The 12,951-nt window shown below is 44.8% G+C and overlaps 1 protein-coding gene across 1 annotated transcript in view; it reads right to left on the bottom strand.

Moving 5' to 3' along the window:
* Positions 1 to 12,951, bottom strand: part of PROM1 (prominin 1) — a 359,429-nt gene that overhangs the window by 35,039 nt on the left and 311,439 nt on the right. Inside the window, exons 20-22 of the mRNA XM_063921206.1 lie at positions 5,164 to 5,217; positions 4,046 to 4,126; positions 595 to 663 (exon numbers count right to left, since the gene is read on the bottom strand). Coding sequence (XP_063777276.1) covers positions 595 to 663; positions 4,046 to 4,126; positions 5,164 to 5,217 — 204 coding nt within the window. The remainder of the gene's footprint in view (positions 1 to 594; positions 664 to 4,045; positions 4,127 to 5,163; positions 5,218 to 12,951) is intronic.

Here is a 12,951-nt window from a genome sequence, read left to right on the forward strand (position 1 = left end):
GCCACTAGTGCGCAAACCCCTTGAATTCCACCCATAGAGGCGAGGAGCACAGTTAGCCTATTATTACATAGGATATATAAACAGTATATATATATATATATATATATCTCCACAAACAGACACATAACTTTAAGCGGTATGCCAGCGCTCGGAATTCTGGCGTCCAGCATACCGGCGCCGGGATGCCGACCGCCGGTATGCCGGCAGCGGGGTGAGCGCAAAAGAGCCCCTTGCGGGCTCGATGCACTCGCCATGCTGTGGGCACGGTGGTGCGTTATGCGCATTCTCCCTCCAGGGGCATCGTGGACACCCCAAGAGGGAAAATAGTTGTCGGTATGCCGGCTGTCGGAATTCCGGTGCCGGTATGCTGAGTACCGGGATCCCGACAGCTGGCAACAGAAGTGCCACCCCCCTTGCAGAGCTGGATGCATCTTGAGATTAGTTCAGGTCTGCAATTTGTGCAAAATAGTTTTCTTCCCAGGTGCGTATTACTACTAGTTTTACAGTACAAAATGGGCCCAACGCTACATAAACCCCTCACAATATAGTATGCAAAGTGGATGTGTAATCATTATAAATATGTCATTTACTTACAGAGTCTTTTACCCACTGAATGTACTGAACAAAGTAGCCGATGACTGTGTCCATGAACTTTTTAGATTCCTAAAACAAAAGATTTCAATGTTAAATAAGTGGTTCCTAAACTTTTTTATTTTATTTTGCTTTGCATAAAACAAATCAGGATCCGCTACAGGTCCTGTGGTTTGCTAGAAATACCAAACTATATTTTTGTCACTTAGCCTGTGCTGCTACTTTGCACATACTGAACCCCACTATTTATCATGGCAGCAGGAACACATAGGATTAAAGTAAAGGTATATTTGGCCCATTGGTAAATAAACTACAGTAGTAATGGGAACAACCAGCTGTCTCGGTGCTCACCAGTAAATGGCCAATATACAAGGAGAAGCAGCACCCATCGGTGTTGCATACAAAGAATTAACAGTAGGTCATATAATCCTACATTTTGGATTTTAATATTCTATTGGATAAAATGGGCTACTGTATGTAAACCAATGAGTACCTCTTATGCTTGTAGACAGAAAGCATGTCTGAGAATCTGTATGAATAATTATATGTGGGTACATGCAAATGTGGCATGTCTATGACATACTGTACTTGCTTACTCTCCCGGAACAGGCAGGAAGCTCCCAAAATCGAGCTGGGCGATGATGCTATTCATGCTGAATTGTTTCCTCATAGCCATGCCCCCACTGTGCAATGTGGTAATCTCTGCATTGTATAGCAGGAGGCGTGTTTATGATGATGCAAATGCGGTCAACCCAAATTTGCCAGCCAGTAGCTGGTTTGTTTTTTTTGCAATTTTTTGGTAATGTTTTAGGTGCGAGTTTACAACATGCACCCTATTACAGTGTCCGAGTTTTATGTGTGCAATGCAAAACATCTGGATGCGATTTTTGCCATTGCAAGTTGTAGGATTGCAGCTAACATGCGAGTGTGCATGTTCCCACATCCTATTACATTGTGCGAGTTCTAAAAATGTGCCTGTTTTGTGCTAAATTCACACTTTTTAAAAACTCTGACCCTATTACATTTGTCCCATAATGTCTGTTAGGTAGAATTGAGTTAAATATACTGAACCACTCCTTTCTAAATGTCTCTTCTCTTGTGAAAAGTACAGTAGTTGTCTTTTAGAGTCCATATTACATGGTTCCATAGACATAACCAATAGTTTCAGTAGCTCAGTTTTATACCCAGTACTTTGCCATAGATTTTTACATTGGTCACTGAAGTTCAGCGCAATTATTATGCTTGGTGACTTGAAAGCTGACTGACTGAGATATTATTCTTTCATTGAAAAAGTACATAGGCCCAAAAGGGAACTTTAACCATTTAACTGGGAAATTTTATTTTACAAAAACCACTCAAAAATTGTCTTTTTTTTTAATGATTGAATAAGGTCAAAATGATCTATTAAAAACATCTCCAAAAGTATTTTATTTAAAAATATCTATATATCTATATAATATATATATATTTTTTACCACTTGTAGAATATCATTTTTTTCAAACATCGGAACATTGCTGCATTGATTCTCCCAGCACTGCTCATCTGAGCATCTGGCAGGTGCAAACTAGGCGGTTGAGGGAGGGGTTAATTTACACTTCCCTAGTGGCTGCTCCTCTGTACAGCCGCCAGGTGGAGGGGTCCTGTTGTGCTGACCGATAAGCAGTGATCAGCAGCACAGCTGACGCTGGAGGAGGGTGCAGGGATGCAAAGGGACCAGGAGGTCCCTCTGTGATTGGCGGCTGCTAGAAGAATATCTTCCGGCAGCCGTCCACTCTGCGTTTTAGACTGGTCACATTGTTTGAAGTCAGGTCTGATAACGCACAGCCTGGTATGGTTGCAAGCGATGTGACCATGGCAGGAAATGGTTACAAATATTTTAAATATAAATAAAAACAAAACAGAACTACTTAAACAGTTTTAGAAATGAATAGTCTGATGTGGATGAATAAAGTAAGAATGGTGATTTAGTAAAGGAAGAGACTAACAAGAATTCATTACTTAAATATCAGGAAAAACAGAAACCAAAACAGTAAGTTAAAGAAAGCAAACCTAACCTCAAACTCTTTTTCCCCCCCAAATATATATATATATATATATATATATATATATATATAGGTAAATAGGAAAAAGCATAGCAAGAGTATAGGATTTTCTTTCTATTTGCGGGATGTACAAACCTTGCACGGTACATCCCACCACTCATCGCATCCGTGCTAACATACAGTAAGTGATTAGTACCGCAAAGGACAGCTCTCCCGATAAGAGCTGCCCTCTGCAATCAGCGCCAGTCCCTGGACCTTCATGTTTATGACCCGGGAGTCCGTCTGCGCATTTGCAGAAGGACGCAAAGCTGCGGGGGATATTGGGGTTGACCGGCAAATTAGAAGTTGGCCGATTGATTCAAGAAATTATCTGATATAAATATGTGTGGTAAGGAAGTAAATTAAGAATAGAGACAAGGACAAAAAAGGAGATTGCCCATAGAAACCAATCATCTGCTACCCAAGGCTGGATTATGGGCCGCATGGGTCTTGTGCAGAAAATGCTCAGGGGACTATTGTGAAAAGTGGAGAAGCTGTGACTAGAGCTGTGTGGGTGTGACCAGTGCTGTATGAGTGTGGGTGTGGGTGTAGCCAGTGCTGTGTGGGTGTGACTAGTGCCGCGGGGGGGAGTGACTAGTGCTGTGTGGGTGTGATCAGTGCTGTGTGGGTGTGTTCAGTGCTGTGTGGGTATAGCAAGTGCTCTGTGGTTGTGACTAGAGCTGTGTGGTTGTGACTAGAGCTGTGTGGGTGTGGCTAGTACTGTGTGGGTGTTGCCACTGCTGTGTGGGTGTGTACATTTATACACCATCAGACATAATGGGGTCAATCCAATTACCCTTCACTTTTTTGTGTGTGTATGAGTACGTGCGGCTGTATGCCAAATTTACAGCACTGCTGGCCTTGCAGATGTTTGTTTGCAGCCCCTTAGGGCTGCATGCAAAATTCCATTAATCCGGAGTGAGATCGGGACGCAAGGGGGGGGTGCAAATTGCAGTGCTGTTGCCGGCGTTTACACACCACTGAAACACCTCTTTACACCCTTCGTTGGTAACTGAATTGAGCCCAATGTCTCCCTAAATATGTAAAAGTAGAAAAAGTGCATCATTTTGTTAGTACAACAGAAATACAATTTTTATATTTATGATTTATGGCGGAACTTGTGTCCAGCTGGACATCATCCTGCTGTCATGTTGGTGGTCCTACATTTAATATGGATGCCTGGAACTGTAATCCCATCAGCCCCATTGTATTAATATGGCCTTGCTTCTACCTATTATGTTGTAGAATGTACTTTATACTGTAGACTAGCTGGAAGTGGATTGATTTCTATGGTCCTCTCTGCAGAAGTTTTGATACATTTCCCCCTTCATTTTAAATTAATACCCAGCAGTCTCATTAAAGAGGCTCTTACCTGCTTCATGACTGAGGAAGCATTGTTATTGATTAGCATTTGAGCTGCATCAATAGATGAGATTACATCCAATACCTTTCCCTGGAATGAAAAATACACTTCAATTATAACTGTAAAAGGTCTAGATTAATATAAAATGCAAAATTATTAATATGGAGATGTTTCTGCAGCTTCTGTTGTTAAATGATAATTATTGATTTATAATAAAAACTTCAATCCCCTATGACTGAGCTGTTGTCTATAATTATGGCAAATGTAGCTTCAATGTCAGACATCAATGTGTGTAAGATAGAGGTTCCCAAACACAGTCCTCAAGGCACCCTAACAGAACATGTTTGGGCTGAAGCACAGGTAATTTAATTAGTCAGTTATACGAATCTCAGCAATGAGTCCCCTCGCTATGCTTCGGGCCTGGTGGCTCACTTTGCTCACCACAGGTTCTATTCCCACTCAGTTGGTGGCATGGAACCACCAACCGAGTGGGTATACCGGGCGGCATTTTGTCTGTCAGTATGTCACCGGCTGTTGGGATTCCAGCGCTGGTCTCCTGAACGCCGGGATCTCGACAGCCGGCATTTTAACTGCATACCGTTTGATTATACTGTTCGTGCACCGTTAGGGTTCCTTGAGGACCGAATTTGAGAAACCTGGTGTTGGGTATATTTAATGGGAACAGTGTAGATGCAGCTATACTCTATGGTTGAGCATATTGTTGCAGATTTGGGGTGGAAGGATTCCAGATGTGGCAGAATTTTACATTATTAAATTTTATTAATAACAATTAAATTATTATATTTTTAATGCTGTATTTAAAGGGTTGTACACGAAGTGCCATTAAATGCATTCCACAACAAGTCAGGTACCGCCCACTACGACACTAAAATCCTCCTACCGAATGAGGTCAAATCCTGCAGCCAACACTTCTATGTAAAACACTGTAATACGCTCATATTCTTTTTCAGCACTTCTGAGAACATCTTTGAAAGTTTATATTATAAGATATTTTACTATTCAGTCTGACCCAATGCTTATGTTCTAGTCCAGCAAATTTACTCCTAGACAGAATATCCCTAGCGCATGGTTAAATGATAAATATCAAAGACAATTTATTCACGTACCTCAATATCAAACAATGTCCTCTGCAGCAATTTGATGCTCTGATTTAAAAGACCCTGAAAAAACAAGTTTTGCAATTAACAATATGACCAGATTTTGTAGAACACGTTAGATTTGTGCAGATAGAATGATGACGAATGAAACACTCACTTATTAAATAAATACAAAGGTTACATGAAACTAACCAACATACATGAATCTAGGTAAGATTATTACAACACTTGTAATGCTTTTTTCCAGGCATTATTATTATGTAATAATTAAGTACATACTGTAGTACACATGCTGTACTGAGGGGCCTACTTCAGAGATGGACATAAATGTCTTCACAGCTGTGATTCAGCATAGGAGCTGAGTTGCACTTTACCAGTTTACTTAGCGTAACATATGCAAAATAGTTTTCTCATTCACGGAAAAGGCTTCATGCATCTATGCGCATGCACTGCAGATGTGTGAATCTAACACTTGAACTCACTTGCCCCGGACTGGAGAGGGAGGCGTCAGTCTAACAAAGGGTGTGTTCACATAACTGCAAACCAAACTACACCAGCACAAATAGGCATATAAGCCTGTCAGTGGCTGTGTAATTTGTTGGTAGCCAAGAGCTTTCTACCTCTTTTGCTGGCCGTCCTGCAATGTAGGCTAATTTCCTGTGCACCCACAGCTTTGGGTCTCTGCTGCCCTTGCCTGCTTTGGATTGGGTCCAGATCTCGGTGAGAAGTTACCATCACATGGGAACACCCACCAAGGAGTATTAGTGGACTACTACACACAGTTCCACCTATACTGTCGGATTACGTTCCTAGAGTCCTTGCACCATGCAGTGCCATGCAGGGGAGTGCAGGTAGTCATTGTTGGGGGTGGAACAAATCAGAGCATTTTGCCCCATGGCGCAATGGCATGAGTCGCTACATCAAACAGAGAGGTGGGCCCATGATGATGCAATTTGGTCAGAATCGCATCATTCCATCACTGCCTTGCCCAATTCACTAGGAAGTAGGCGAGATGCGGGTGGGTAGCCTGCTCTATCCTTAGTCTGTAGGGATTCCACAGTACTTTGTGTGAAACTGGTTCATAGAGCATACATTGGCTACAGTCTAATGAATATTGGACCTACCTAAAAAATGGCTGCTTCTGTTATGGGCAGGCGATTTGTGAATTTATTTCCAGAAAATGGCACCAGAGATATTGTCGTATACTTATATTTGTGTAATCGGGAAAATGGTGCTTCAAGATTACAGGCTAATACCCAAATACAGGATCTGATTACATGACAGTCAACTAGGACACTAACTCTGGACTTCCACATAACAGACCCCCACACAAAGTACTGTAATTGGCCCCCTTGTCCTCCTCATGTTGCTAATGCATGCAGTGCCAACAGCTCCAGAGAGCATTACCTGCACCCAGTAGTGTGCCCATGACCGGCACATGCTATTTGGGGCATATTTACCTACTTTCTGGCAGCCAGGTATATTCAACAGGGGGCGGGGAATCGGCATATGTGGACAGTGTGGGGGCATCGTGATCATGTCATCACTGCTCCATCCCCCACTTTACAATGCCCTGAATACCTGCATGTAAAGTTCGGGGGCAGGGCTACGATGAAGCTATTAAGCACAGATCGCGTAATTGCTCCGCCCCCTTTTGGTCTATGAACAGGAGCAGCGCGGGGTGTACAGGCGGAATTAGGGCAGAGCAGGCATCTGACCATCTCCGGGAGACTTGCCTTCTCTTCTGGGAGGCCAGGAGTGCTAACCGATTTTGGGCCATTCAGGGAGAGTAGGCAAGTATGATTTGTGGTGATATAAATTACTTGGCCTAAGGCCCTCAGAAGTCTTAATCTGACCCTGCTCTTGGAACCAGGGCCTCTAGGTAGCCCATCGTTGCATTTTAAAGTTAGCATTTAGCCTTTATTTAATATTCAATTTAAATTAGCATTAGAATGACATATTTCTAATTCAAATTTCAACCCCACAACACAGAACACCACAGACACAATGGAGATGGAACATGCCACTTATGCTTACCCTGGCTTTAACATATTTCTTGAAGGGCAGAGGAGCAAGAAGAAATGGGTATCAGAAATGAAAAGTCAAACCATGGCGTGACTCCTGGAATAACTATGAGCAAACCATTACATACTAAAGCATGCCGCATCATATTACAGCCCTAAAACTACAACCATTAAACCATTTCCTGAACTGAACAATGCAGAGTACAATATATACTATCTGCAGCAGTGTACACGCCCTTGATCAGACATGTACTGTTACTGCACTGAAAGCCTAAAGCCTCTCAGGAACACTGCCATGAAAAGACACAAGAGTAGGGAGTGGGTTACTCACCCAAGGGGAGAGCAAAAGTGTGATTATAGAATTACTAGTATAAAGTATACAACAGTTCCGGCAGCTGCACATGTGTATTTTGCTAATATAGGGTCTGATTCAGACATGGTTGGCGTTGCTTTTGCGGCTGTTTACATAAAAGCAGCAGCGACAGCACTAACATGGTAACGCAGCAGGGGGCGTCATGCCTCCTACATAAATTATTTGAGCTGCCTCCTAGGATGCAGTATCGGATCATCTCCAACAAAATTGGGCGTCTGCGGGACCCATGGGGTCCCGCAATCCAGCTGCCGCAGGAGCTAACAAGAGGCCAGGAAATCTCTGTCATCTGGCAGAGATCCTGGCCTCATCCCTTCACCGCAACAGGAGAAACAGAGGCCGTCACAGCTCTCTCCGCCCCCATATGGCATCAGACTGTAAATCACTGACAGCGTCCACCATCACAGACCTGTACTGCACATGCTCAGTAGGGGTCTGGCACATGTGCACAGTACCAGACATTGGTACTTTGCGCTATGTGCTACAGGTCCAGTCTGTGTAGTTACCAATCATGTGACATCTGCAATTCTTGTCCAGAAAGGGTCCATTCACACATTACATTACATTAACTGTTTACGTGGATAAATCCATTAATATTACTTTAAACCTCAGTTTCTTGTTTCTCATTCACAAGTTTCAGTAGCAATTAATTCATATAATCATTATGAAAATTTGAGTGGAAACCACATGTAATGAACAGTGAGACCCATTAACTAGAGCAGTTGCAGGTGATATTGTGATCAATCCCATTCAGTAAGATTATATCAAACTAAAACATCTTTAAAAAAAAAACCCAAGTGATGTCCATAGCAAGTTGGCAACCAATCAAATTCTAGCTATCATTTTGTAGCTAAACTCTGATTGGTTGCTATGGACAACACCTTCTCTTATCCTTTTTTTGGATGTTTTAGTAGATCATCTGACCGCTGGTTTGTTTGTGGCTGTTTTCTCAAAAATCTAAAAGTTACTGTTACATTACAGATTTGCACATCTACAGAAAACCTATCTTGTGCATTATCAAAACACACATATATAGTGGCAAATGCTCAATTAGCTTGGGCACTCATTCCGAGTTGATAGCTCGCTATCTACTTTTAGCAGCCGTGCAAACGCATAGTCGCAGCCCATGGGGGAGTGTATTTTCATTTTGCAGGAATGCGAATGCCTGTGCAGCCAAGCGGCAGCAAACACATTTTGTGCAGAACAAGACCAGCCCTGTAGTTACTTATTCTGTGCGATGATTGCTGCAACGAATGACACAGTAATGACGTCAGATACCCGCCTGGCCACGTCTGCGTTTTTCCAAACACTTCCAGAAAACGGTCAGTTGACACCCAGAAACTCCCACTTTCTATCAATCTCCTTGCGTCCGCCAGCGCGACTGAACAACGGCAGCTAGCGATCAATTCGGAATGAGGGCCATAGTGATATCATTCAGGTGCTTGAAAGGGAAGGGTATTTCTAAGCAAGAAAAAAATAAGATTTTAAACCTACCGGTAAATCTTTTTCTCGTAGTCCGTAGAGGATGCTGGGACTCCGTAAGGACCATGGGGATAGACGGGCTCCGCAGGAGACATGGGCACTTTAAGAAAGACTTTGACTCTGGGTGTGCACTGGCTCCTCCCTCTATGCCCCTCCTCCAGACCTCAGTTAGAGAAACTGTGCCCAGAGGAGATGGACAGTACGAGGAAAGGATTTTAGTTAATCCAAGGGCAAGATTCATACCAGCCACACCAATCACACCGTATAACTTGTGTTAAACTAACCAGTTAACAGTATGAAAAACAACATAGTTTCGGTCCAAAACCGATGAAACTATAACATAACCCTTATTTAAGCAATAACTATATACAAGTCTTGCAGAAGTAGTCCGCACTTGGGACGGGCGCCCAGCATCCTCTACGGACTACGAGAAAAAGATTTACCGGTAGGTTTAAAATCTTATTTTCTCTAACGTCCTAGAGGACCATGGGGATTATACCAAAGCTCCCAAACGGGCGGGAGAGTGCGGATGACTCTGCAGTACCGATTGAGCAAACATGAGGTCCTCCTCAGCCAGGGTATCAAACTTATAAAACTTTGCAAAGGTGTTTGACCCCGACCAAGTAGCAGCTCGGCACAGCTGTAGTGCCGAGACCCCTCGGGCAGCCGCCCAAGACGAGCCCACCTTCCTAGTGGAATGGGCCTTAACCGATTTTGGTACCGGCAATCCTGCCGTAGAATGCGCTTGCTGGATCGTGTTACAGATCCAGCGAGCAATAGTCTGCTTTGAAGCAGGGCCGCCAACCTTGTTGGCTGCATACAGGACAAACAGTGCTTCTGTTTTTCTGATCCTAGCCGTTCTGGCCACGTAAATTTTCAAAGCCCTGACCACATCAAGGGACTCGGAATCCTCCAAGTCACTAGTAGCCACAGGCACGACAATAGGTTGGTTCATATGAAAGGATGAGACCACCTTAGGTAGTAATTGAGGACGGGTCCGCAATTCCGCTCTATTGGGGATAGGGGCTTTTATGTGATAAACCCGCCAATTCCGAAACTCGCCTAGCCGAAGCCAAGGCTAACAACATGACCACCTTCCAAGTGAGATATTTTAACTCCACCGTTTTGAGTGGTTCAAACCAATGCGACTTAAGGAAACTTAACACCACGTTAAGGTCCCAAGGCGCCACCGGAGGTACAAAAAGAGGCTGGATATGCAGTACTCCCTTCACAAAAGTCTGTACTTCAGATAGAGAGGCCAATTCCTTTTGAAAGAAAATGGATAAGGCCGAAAACTGAACTTTTATGGAGCCTAATTTTAGGCCCAAATTCACTCCAGTTTGCAGGAAGTGAAGGAGACGACCCAGATAGAATTCCTCCGTAGGAGCATTCCTGGCCTCACACCAAGAAACATATTTTCTCCATATTCGGTGATAATGTTTTGATGTCACGTCCTTCCTAGCCTTTATTAGCGTAGGAATGACCTCATCCGAAATACCTTTTTCCGCTAGGATCCGGCATTCAACCGCCATGCCGTCAAACGCAGCCGCGGTAAGTCTTGGAACAGACAGGGCCCCTGCTGCAGCAGGTCCTGTCTTAGAGGAAGAGGCCACGGATCTTCTGTGAGCAATTCCTGTAGATCCGGATACCAAGTCCTTCGTGGCCAATCTGGAACAATGAGGATTGTTCTCACTCTTCTTTGTCTTATTATTCTCAACACCTTGGGTATAAGAGGAAGAGGAGGAAACACATAGACCGACCGAAACACCCACGGTGTCACCAGGGCGTCCACAGCTATCGCCTGAGGATCTCTTGACCTGGCGCAATACCTTTTTAACTGTGTGTTGAGACAGGACGCCATCATGTCTATCTGGGGCAGTTCCCACCGACCTGCGATCTGCGCGAAGACTTCCTGATGAAGTCCCCACTCTCCCGGATGCAGGTCGTGTCTGCTGAGGAAGTCTGCTTCCCAGTTGTCCACTCCCGGAATGAACACTGCTGACAGTGCGCTTACATGATTTTCCGCCCAGCGAAGAATCCTGGTGGCTTCTACAAATTGCCACCCTGCTCCTTGTGCCGCCTTGGCGGTTTACATGAGCTACTGCGGTGACATTGTCCGACTGAATCAGAACTGGTTTGTCGCGAAGTAATGCCTCCGCTTGATGTAGGGCGTTGTATATGGCCCTCAACTCCAGGATGTTGATGTGGAGACAAGTCTCTAGACTCGACCAAAGACCTTGGAAAGTTCTTCCCTGTGTGACTGCTCCCCAACCTCGGAGACTTGCGTCTGGGGTCACCAGGATCCAGTCCTGAATGCCGAACCTGCGCCCCTCTAGGAGGTGAGCACTCTGCAGCCACCACAGGAGAAACACCCTTGCTCTGGGGGACAGGGTGATCCTCTGATGCATTTGTAGATGTGACCCGGACCACTTGTCCAGTAGGTCCCATTGGAAGGTCCTCGCATGGAACCTGCCGAAGGGAATGGCTTCGTACGATGCCACCATTTTCCCCAGGACTCGAGTGCAGTGATGCACTGACACCTGTTTTGGCTTCAATAGGTTCCTGACCAGAGTCATGAGTTCCTGAGCTTTTTCCATTGGAAGAAAAACCTTCTTCTGGTCTGTGTCCAGAATCAAGCCCAAGAAGGTCAGACGCATCGTAGGAACCAACTGTGACTTCGGGATATGGAGAATCCAGCAGTGTTGCTGTAACACCTTCAAAGACAGAGACACGCTGTCCAGTAACTTCTCCCGAGATCTCGCTTTTATGAGGAGATCGTCCAAGTATGGGATAATTGTGACCCCTCGCTTGCGCAGGAGCACCATCATTTCCGCCATTACCTTGGTGAAAATCCTCGGGGCCGTTGAAAGCCCAAACGGCAACGTCTGAAATTGGTAATGACAATCTTGTACAGCAAATCTCAGGAACGCCTGATGAGGAGGAAATATTGGAACATGAAGGTATGCATCCTTTATGTCCAGGGAAACCATAAAATCCCCCCCTTCCAGGCTGGCGATAACCGCCCTGAGCGATTCCATTTTGAATTTGAACCTTTTCAAGTATTGGTTCAGGGATTTTAAATTCAAAATGGGTCTGACCGAACCATCCGGATTCGGAACCACAAACAGGGTTGAGTAATAAGTTAATAGCCCTTTCCTTGCTGCAGTAGAGGAACCTTGACCACTACCTGTTGAAGATACAATTTTTGTATTGCATTCAACACTAACTCCCTCTCTGAGGGAGCCGCAGGTAGAGCCGATTTGAAAAACCGGCGAGGAGGCACCTCTTCGAATTCCAGCTTGTATCCCTGAGAAACAATTTCTATTGCCCAGGGATCCACCTGTGAATGAACCCAGATGTGGCTGAAAAGTCGAAGACGTGCCCCCACTTGAGCGGACTCCCCCAGGGAAGCCCCAGCGTCATGCGGTGGATTTTGCAGAGGCAGGGGAGGACTTCTGTTCCTGGGAACTAGCTGTGTGCAGCTTTTTTCCTCTGCCCTTACCGCTGGCAAGAAAGGACGATCCTCGTACTCTTTTGCTTTTATTCGAACGAAAGGACTGCATTTGATAATGAGGCGCTTTCTTAGGCTGTGAGGGAACATAAGGCAAAAAATTCGATTTACCTGCCGTAGCTGTGGAGATGAGGTCCGAGTGGCCTTCTCCAAATAACTCCTCACCTTTGTAAGGCAAAGACTCCATATGAGTCTTTGAGTCGGCATCACCCGTCCACTGTCGGGTCCATAAGACTCGCCTAGCAGAAACAGACATAGCGTTTATTCTAGAGATGAGCGGGTTCGGTTCCTCGGAATCCGAACCCGCCCGAACTTCATGTTTTTTTTCACGGGTCCGAGCGACTCGGATCTTCCCGCCTTGCTCGGTTAACCCGAGCGCGCCCGAACGTCACCATGACGCTGTCGGATTC

The sequence above is a fragment of the Pseudophryne corroboree genome, chromosome 1 (assembly GCF_028390025.1).
Source record: "Pseudophryne corroboree isolate aPseCor3 chromosome 1, aPseCor3.hap2, whole genome shotgun sequence".
NCBI lineage: Eukaryota > Metazoa > Chordata > Amphibia > Anura > Myobatrachidae > Pseudophryne > Pseudophryne corroboree.